At 33.8% G+C, this 9,631-nt stretch overlaps 1 protein-coding gene across 1 annotated transcript; it reads left to right on the top strand.

The window, feature by feature from the left end:
* Positions 1-286: 286 nt before the first annotated feature.
* On the top strand, positions 287-1,554 carry LOC129248151 (uncharacterized). The gene is made up of 2 exons (XM_054887600.1): positions 287-1,389; positions 1,451-1,554. The coding sequence occupies exons 1-2, from the start codon at positions 554-556 to the stop codon at positions 1,482-1,484; spliced, it is 870 nt and encodes a 289-aa protein (XP_054743575.1). The 5' UTR covers positions 287-553; the 3' UTR covers positions 1,485-1,554.
* The last annotated feature ends 8,077 nt before the right edge of the window (positions 1,555-9,631 follow it).

Raw genomic sequence — 9,631 nt, 5'->3', positions numbered from 1 at the left:
TCATTGACATACTGCACTTACTAGGAAAATACTCGCTCCTTCTTACAAACCAAACATTCCGTAGATTCTATACGAGTATACTTATTTGAATAATTAGAATTTATTGAATTACTTTATTGAAATGGAAAATTTTTCGATTTCCTATAAAATTTTGTATAAAAAGATCATTGATAATAATCGCGATCTTGATAAATTACAGTTATTCTTTAAAAATACTTACCCTAACGTCAGCGATTCTCAAAATCAAAAAGTTTTATTTCAAATAAAACAGCGATTTTTACCACACTTCAATAAAAAATGGAATACTTGTAGCAGGACAAAAGCCAAATTTGAAGCTAAGTATAGTAGTTGGCTTGAAGGAGTTTTTCACTTCAATTTAGATGTAGAGTGTGCTTCTGTTTCAAAAAAAATTACAAAAAGAGTCGGTAGACCTCAAAAAAAGTTTGAGAATTGCTGTACGCGTGCTAAACGATATAAAATAAGTCAAGTTCGTTCATTATATTCCGATGAGCAAATTAAAAGTGCTGCTAAATCACGCACAAAGGCTCCAAAAATGCACCATATCGACGCTGACAAAGCACTTGCTATATTTATACAAACGGAAATGTCGAAATACCAATACCAAGTTTTGAGACAAGGTTTAAAAAAAGAGGGCCACGACATTCTTCCTCCTTATAGTAAGATTTTGGATGCGAAGAAAAGGTGTTATCCTGAAAGCATGACAATTACGGATACTTCAGCGTCTATTGATTTACAAGAACTTATAGACCACACAGCAAAGCGGCTGCTTCATTCGATGACTGAGGATGAAATCGCTGAAATTGACGATGAATCATTAATAATGTATTCTAAATGGGGTTGTGATGGTGCGTCTGGACAATGCGAATACAGCCAAAAACTTGGTGATAAAGAGTTATGTGATTCTAATCTATTTATGACATCAATAGTGCCATTAAATTTGTCCTGTCGAATAAACAACAACGTAGTATGGAAAAACGAACGTCCTTCTTCTACGAGATATTGTCGATGTATCCAATTTCAATTCGCAAAGGAAACCCCTGAAAAGATTCGAGCTGAAAAAAATAGAGTAGATGCGGAAATCGCACAAATACAAGATTCAGTTGTTGATATACGAAATCGAGTTTTTAAAGTTCGGCATGAGTTTTTCTTTACAATGTTGGATGGCAAAACGGCTCAAGCTGTAACCGAAACTCCTGCATCTTCTTCTTGCTTCATATGTCTCGCAACCACATCTCAAATGAATTGCTTAGAAAAAATTAAAGCTCGGCCTATAAATCCTGAAGCTATCAAATTTGGTATGTCTCCTTTACACGCGCGTATCAAATTTATGGAATACATTTTACATATAGCATATAACTTACCAATAATGTGCTGGAAAACGTATGCCGAAACGCGTCCAATAAAAGAAAAGCGAAAAGCACAAATTCAGAATGAATTTGCGGAGAAAACTGGACTTAGATTAGATATGGTAAAGCAAGGTAAGGGAACTACCAATGATGGCAACACATCCAGGAGATTTTTTGCCAATCCTGCGTTAGCTTCTGAAATAACAGGTGTTTAAGAAGAAATAATTAATAGATGTGTTGTGATTTTAGACGCAATAACCTGCACAGAACCGGTGGATAGTTGTAAATTTGATAATTATGCATATGATACTGCAAAAATGTTAGTCGCCAACTATGGATGGTATAACATGCCATCATCAGTACATAAAGTATTATTGCATGGTAAGCAAATAATTGAAAACTGTACATTTTCTGTTGGCGCGCTTTCTGAAGAAGCTTAAGAATGTAGAAACAAGGATTATAAACGCTATCGGAATCTGCATACAAGAAAGTGTGATAGGGTTTCAACAAATGAAGATGTTATGCACATGATGCTGCTATCATCTGACCCTTTTATCAACAAATTAAGACCGACTCCAAAAAAGAAATTTCTTATTTTAATATTCGTTCTTTTCTTAAGGAATAATAATAACTTTTCATAATGATTTTTTATTATCTTTATAGAAAAATCTTTTTAAAATAAAACACAAAAACAAAAAAATATTAGTAGTGCTAATTAACGCCATATTTACTAAAACCATTTGAAATTAAACTTAATTTTTGAAATTATGATTTTCTTTAAACTTTTCTACTGCGACTAGATTTAGTACATAAGTTAAAACATAAAAAACAATAATGCAATTGAGTTTTATTTATTTTTAGCAATTAAACGACCTTCGGGTCACTTCAACCCTGACAAATAAGCAGTTAGAAAGGTTAACAATTTATTTTTACGAGTTTGAAATCCGTTTTTATTCTTATTCATAATAGAAAAAGAACAAGTTTTTGTAAAATATTATTTTCAATTCCGTAGTTTTTCAAAACTATTTAGAATTTCCAAAATTTTTTCTAGTTTTAGCTTAGACATTTTATGAATTTTCAGTGTACCAATTTTCAGCTCATTCGGACTATCCGTTTGCAAGATATTGAATTGTTTCCGCTTTTCGTCGATTTAGAACCACTGTGCGCCGTCTAAACCAATAAGGTATGAAATACAACTTAAAATAAAAAATAGTTGATTTCCATTATGATATGCCATGAAGCGCGACATATTTAGGTACGTTCTAATAAGCTTTGAATTTTTACAATTATGCACAAAATAGCATTTGAATATAAATTTTGCAAAAAAAAAATAGTAAAAGAAACGGATTTTCCTGAAGCTTAGCTAATGCTTCAGAAAATGTTTATATAAAACAAGGAGAAAGTAAAAAGTAAAAATATAAAAAAAATATAAAAATAAACCTCTGTTTGGAAAACCCTATATTTTAGATATTATCCCTTTCAAATGTTGGCCGCTACAGCGCCGTAATTAGACCATTCGTAAGCACTAAATTTTAAGGACTCGTCGGAGGACTTGAGTCGGTATCTCGAGGAGAACTTTAGTACTGTTGGCGTCCAATGCCTCAATCGAAGTTGGTTTATCTTTAGACTTTACATACCCGCACAAATAAAAGTCCAAATGTGTGATATCACACGATCATGGTGGCCAATCCACTGGTCCGTGACGAGAGATAAAATGCTTACCGAAATGACGACGCAGTAAGTCCATTGTTTCAGAGGATATATGGCAAGTAGCCGCAATGGTCGTCTTGTTGGAACCAAATGTTGTGGAGATCATGGACTTCAATTTCCGGCATCAAAAAGTGGTTTATCACTGCGCGATCGCGTTCGCCGTTCACTGTGACATTGGCGCATGCCTCGTCTTTAAAGATATATGGGCCGATGATCCTTCCAACCCATCGGCTGCACTAAGCGCTTGCTTTGAATGGACGTAATGGTTGTTATTGAATGGCTTCGGGTCGCTCTTCAGCCCAAATATGGCAATTTTGCTTATTAGTGTAGCCATTAAGCCAAAAATATGCCTCTTTGCTGAACACCATAAGTTGGCCTGAGCGTGCAAGGAACACTTTTAACAAAGCGTCGTTTTTCGTAATATAATTTTACGATTTATAAACTTTGTTGAGGCGTCAGTTTTTCGATGATGAAATGCCAATAAATACTAAAAAAAATTATGTTTTCAGTTTGACAGTACTCACCTGTAATCTGTCAAAAAACCCCTATTGGAAAAAATACCTGCACCCTTTATATGTACATAAAATATGAACTCATAAATAATAACTCATAATTATGTATAAGTATTTTCTCAGCTATTAAAGTTTTCACATACATACATACATACTAAAATATTGATGTAATATTGCTACATTTATTTTCTTATGTTTTGTTACGTTTATGTGTCCAAGAAGTGCTCCACTTTCCTGGTTGAAGGTATGTGAAATTAGTTGTCATAGCAAATCAATGCATGAGCGATAAAAATGACAGCATAAAGGGCATGTCTTGTTTAGAGTCATACATGATAAGTCATTCAAATAAATTGGAAGATTATGTCATCATCAAACTAAGTTGTTGAGAGCGACATTAATCAGAAACTATAGAGGGGAACTTAGTAGGCATGACAAATAAGGTTCATGTTGACAAGCACTATAGAACCGAAAATTTTTTGAAAAAACTATTTATGTCTTTATGCAAAAAGTCAATGATCGCACTTGTACCTGCAAACGCTTTCCAACCGGGTACTTATAAGTATATTTATAGTTCCGTGCTGACAAAAGCAAACTGCAGTGCACGAACTGTTACAGTGATTGGGCATTCCAGTTGTGACCTGTGCTACAGAAGCACAGAAGTGCGATGCAATGGAAAAATTTTTTCATTGCGTTGTAAGAACGATAATCCAAACCTCTGCAGCACGGCTGAGATAAATTTTTTATTTGTTGATATTAACTGAATAATTTTCAATGCAATAATATTGTAATGTGGGAAAGCTAAAGCCTTTTACTTTCAAAGGAATTCGACTAAAGGGAATATGTGTAACTTTGATCGGTTTTCTTTGTAAATCCGTTATTCCAGAATAGAACATTGAAATTTTTCAAGCGATACACTGGTCTAAGTGCATTTCACAAGCCTCATCAATGGTTGACGAAAGAGTTCAGAGTTAATACTTTGGTCAGGCAACAGCTCCTGCCTAATGTACTATTGTTATTATTTTCTCTTCCAATCGCACCAAATAGATTTTCTTGTGGTATTTTTTTCACGCAATAATGCCGCATTCATTCCGCTCTGCGCCCCAATCGATAAATCTTCGGACTCTTTTCTCAAACTAATATACTCTGACCAGGCGAATGTGAGAAATTTTCTAGGGTGAGTTTTTAAGAGCTATAGGAAAGTTTTTCAAAAAAGCAGACGTAAAATTCAGAACAATGCATGCAATTTTTATTTAAATCGATAGTACATACAGTCTATATAATGTTTATTTCATGCAAATGTTGACCGCGACTGCGCTTCAAATGGTCCATCCGCTTAGTCCAATTTTGGCATACTCTTTCCAATGCTTCGGCCGGTATCTCACATATAAATGCTTTAATGTTGTCTTCCAATACGTTAATTGAAGCAGACTTGTCTGAATAGACATGAGCTTTAACAAAGCCCTACAAAAAATAATCTAAAGGCGTTATATCGCACGATCTGGGTGACCAATTGACAGCTCCCGATCGTGAAATAAAATGTTCACCGAACTCGCCTCTCAACAAGTCCATTGTTACGCGTGCCGTGTGGCATATGGCACCGTCTTACTGAAACCACATGTCATGCAAGTCAAGCTCTTGCATTTTGGGCAAACAAAAGTTGGATATCATTTCACGGTAGCGCTCACCATTCACAGTTACGTTACTATTCGCAGCATCTTTGAAGAAGTACGGTTCAATGATACCTCCAGCCCATAAACCGCACCATACTGTGACCTTTTCTGGATACATTGGTAGCTCTTGCAATTCTTCTGGTTGATCTTCACTCCAAAATCGACAATTCTGCTTATTTACGTATGATCCAAAATGAGCTTGAACACAATTTTTCGATAAAAGAGTGGATCTTCGGCCAACTTTCCAATCCCATTCACCAAAAATTCTGCGTTGCGGTAGGTCGTTCGGCTTCAATTCTTGCACCAGCTGTATTTTGAAAGGCTTCACACCTAAATCCTTTCGCAAAATTTTCCACGTTGTTAAGTAACAGAGGCCGAATTGCTGCGAACGGCGACGAATCGATAATTGATGGTCATCATTAACACTGGCCGATACAGCTGCGATATTTTCTTCAGATCGCACTTTACGTAAGCGTGTTGGTGGTTTGATGTGAAATAATGTAAATTTGGTTCTAAATTTAGCTAAAAAATCACCCGTTGCATACATATAATGTGAGAGTCAGCGTTGTTCAGCTGAGTACACAGGTATTTTATTTTACTAACTATAGACTTAAATATATTAAATATATCATTGCTTGCTCTATTTTCATATGAAATACCCAACCGTGTCGCAGGGCCTATGACAATATTTTCATAATATCGACATATAACGATCTGACATTCTTTCAGAGAATTGAAAACGTTTTTAGTTTCAAGCCAGCCTTTGCTACCAGAAACTTCCACTCCTATCGTTAGCGAAATTTTTTATACATTATTTTCCTTTGTAATCATTTTTTTAGGGACAGTATTCATTAACTTTAAAAACAGTTCCAGTTTATTCCATTTCAGCAGTTTCCCAGATGGATATCCGGCCCTTCAAACTTTTCACTTTTAAACAATGTGGCCCTCATCGAGTTCTTTTCTAAACTTATTGAAATGGTTCAAAACTGCTTAGTAATTATATAATAATTTTTTTTATATAATATTTTTGTGCCAATGATATTTTGAATGATTTATTCGCTTTTTTTAATGATCAAAGCTACTTTTATCTACAACATCGAAATCTTCCCAAGAACATCTCTTAATGTAAATGTTTTTGTTGCTGTTTTTCGCATTCGCTGCGTAAACTTCATACCCGAATTTATAGAATATACCCTATGATCAGAGAGTACCGGGAAGGTGATGTTGACAGTTTTCTTCGATTGCCTATGCTGTACGACTTCGATTAGAACTCTCACACATGTTTAAACACGAAAAATTTTCACTAAATAATTTGGTATTTGTAGTTCCGAAATACCAGATGGCGCAAAATGTATCTCCCTTTCGAAAGATTTATAATTTTTGCAAATAGTTTCGTACGTCAATATTATTTGACTCTTGTGAACCAAACAGCCGCAGCATACAATGTTATGTTATGTTTATCGGGTATTACAAATGCATTTGCGAAAAAGATGAAGACGTGTGCAATCGATTAACACTCATACTATTGTGTGTCTCTTAGGTCAGGTTATAGCGGTGGTCCACCATGGGATACGCTCAGGCTCATACGTTATTGTGAAATTGCAGGGAGAACTTGTGCTTGGATGCAGTAACATGGTAACATGGATGCAGTCAATATGAAAATGATTTTGTTAAGTGTATCTTTTTTATTGTGTATAAAGCCCTTTTCACCTTTGAGCACTTGCAAAGATTAGCAGCATCCGGAAAGCTAATTTCATTATGTTTATGCTCGACTACTAACTTGCAATTATAGCTCATATTTCTCGAAACGCTAGGCTGGCTGCTTGCAGAGAAATTACCATTACCTATATTGTTTTTTTATAAACAATTCGAAAGGAAGTATGATAGTGAAAAAACTAAAAAGGGAAAATATTTCGCGACGTGTATTTTTCTGTGTATGAATATTTAGCTAATCCGAAGTTCAAATGGAGTTCTATATTTCCAAGTTTAGGATAAAGTAATGATTTCGAAAATCTAAATAGACTCCTGAACTTATTTTTTTACAAAAGTAAATATTCTATATATTCTATATATATTATATTTTTAGAAAATGAAAAAAACATTATTTTTATTTGTAGTCAGTAAATATTATAGTCAAGAAAACAATATCTCGCTTTATTTCATTTCATTTTTTCACAAACAAATTGCAAACATCTCTCTCACCATTTTTCCTCTTTGTGGTCAGCTAAAAGTTCGCTGAGAAATTGGCGGACTCTTGAAACTAGAGACTGCTGACTGAATAGCAACTGGTCTGAAAATAAGATTTCATAGCTGAAAGTCTCTACTTGTGACTAGAGGCTGCTCTCTGAATACCGGCATTAAGTCATGTTAAGCACAAATTAAATATTCGAGTTTAAACAGGAACTAAATACCCTACTTTTCTGGTGTTGTGTTTTTCAGCGGGTTTATTCAGGTATAAAATTTGTTTGATGCGAAGTTAGAGCTTAAGGGACTCATATTGCCAATTAAAAACTGCGCTATTTAGACTCCCAATATGCACCTCCCACCAAAGGTTGAAAAGTTAGTAATTATATAGAATCTTCCTTATATATGAGTTCCCCTTAATCAAAGACAGCAGTAGCGCAATTACTTTTATCATTATGGCATGTTTCATGCTTTCTTTTCACAAATAATTCCCATTCCTCCCATCATAGGCACCACTGCGGTCAATTACCCAACCAAGTAGCAAATCGCAATCGCAGTACAATGGCAATTTCCTGATACAGACATATTCACATACATACCAATATAAACATACTCTATGTACTATTTTAATATATACATTAATATATTTACTAGAGTATGTGCATGTAAAAATAGCTGCCCATTGAAGCATTTCAATTTTCCCCCGTTTCTAGTCAGCCATTAACTAGCGGTTGAAAAGTGAAATGCCAACAATTTATAAGTATTGAAGATTATTGTTTATGAGCTAAGTAATTTAATGTTAGCAGGAATGCAGCAAAAAATATTTATTTGCCTTCATGCCAATCAGTTGCTACATAAACAACCACCCAATGTCGGCATGGCATTATTTAGTATTTCCCACCAATAATCATAAAGTCATGTAATTGGCCATTCGAAGACGTTGTGACGAGTCACGCTCGATTGCATAATCTTGCAATCGATTCGATAAAATTGAACTATCGTGCATTTGCAGCAAATGCAATTGGTAAGAGGATACGAATTGAATAATGAAAGTGAAGTTGATTGATGCGCTTAAATAATTATTTCAGACCACTTGTAAACTCTAAATGTGAGCTTTCAGAAATTAACTAGTCTACAGCATTTTATATGGGACGTTCCATATAACCTGAACTTTTGATTTCAGGTTTGTTTACTACTTTGTAATTTTGTTGTATTTGGAGCGTATTTGAATTACAAAAACTTTAATTTTTTTTAAGTTTTTGCTTATCAAAGTTTTAAGTTTTTTTGAGTTTTTGTTTTTATCTCGTGATTTAATATTTATAGAAAAATATTTTAATAAAAAAATATTTATAATAAAATATTTAAATAAATTATTATATTTGTTTGCTTGAAATATAATTATAAACATTCATATTACAAAATCCAGGCAATCAGCAGCAGAGGCCATCGGCCTGAGAAAAAAATATTATTAACAAGAGTTGTAGGGAATGAATTAGTGCTTAATAATTTATATGTTAGCGAATAACCAAAAGTTATAAAACCATATTTTTATTATTTCTTAAAGTGCGCTGAAGAAATGCTAGAAGTATAAAAAACGTGTTTTGTTGTCTCAAAGTTTTCTGTGTACAGCTCGCTCAACATGGCCTGCGAAGCTCTCGAAACTTTTTTACAAAAGACTATCAGCTCTATTGATTTTCAGATGTAATTTTGTATTTAAGTTCAAAAAAATATTTTCTACGCAGTTTATTACCACTTTCCGCATCGAACAAAAGTCAACGGGTATAAGTTTTTGTCACTAAATCAAAAAAAGCTTTACGAGTAAAATTTTGTATATAATCTAGTCTTCGTAGGCTGTCATGTCTAATTAACTTTCTCACTGTTCCACAGAATCCATCACAAACATTTTTTGCATTCTATTCCAAAATCATTGCAGTGAGGTACTAAATTAAGGTTTTCTTTATTCTTGACGCAAAACTAATAATCCAAATTTTCTTTTTGAATCACTTTTTCACTAAATAAAAAAACAATGATTTTGACTTTTAAGCGCCCCATTGCTTATGTGAACGTGAATCGTTTTTGTTTTTCCATAATTAAATTACTAAATCGATAAAATATAATATAAACTCGCAACAACAAGTAAATCTCTAGAGATCTCTTAAGAAGAGAACAAGAAATAATTGTCTTTGCA

The sequence above is a fragment of the Anastrepha obliqua genome, chromosome 1, assembly GCF_027943255.1.
Source record: "Anastrepha obliqua isolate idAnaObli1 chromosome 1, idAnaObli1_1.0, whole genome shotgun sequence".
Classification (NCBI taxonomy): Eukaryota; Metazoa; Arthropoda; class Insecta; order Diptera; family Tephritidae; genus Anastrepha; species Anastrepha obliqua.
Note: the sequence above shows the minus strand (reverse complement) of the source record. Positions and strands in the feature narration are given on the sequence as shown.

Coding starts and splice junctions, on each gene's coding strand:
- LOC129248151 (XM_054887600.1), top strand. CDS start 554: ATGCACCATATCGACGCTGACAAAGCACTTGCTATATTTATACAAACG. Junction 1,390..1,450: donor GCATATAACTTACCAATAAT/GTGCTGGAAAAC, acceptor GCACAAATTCAG/AATGAATTTGCGGAGAAAAC.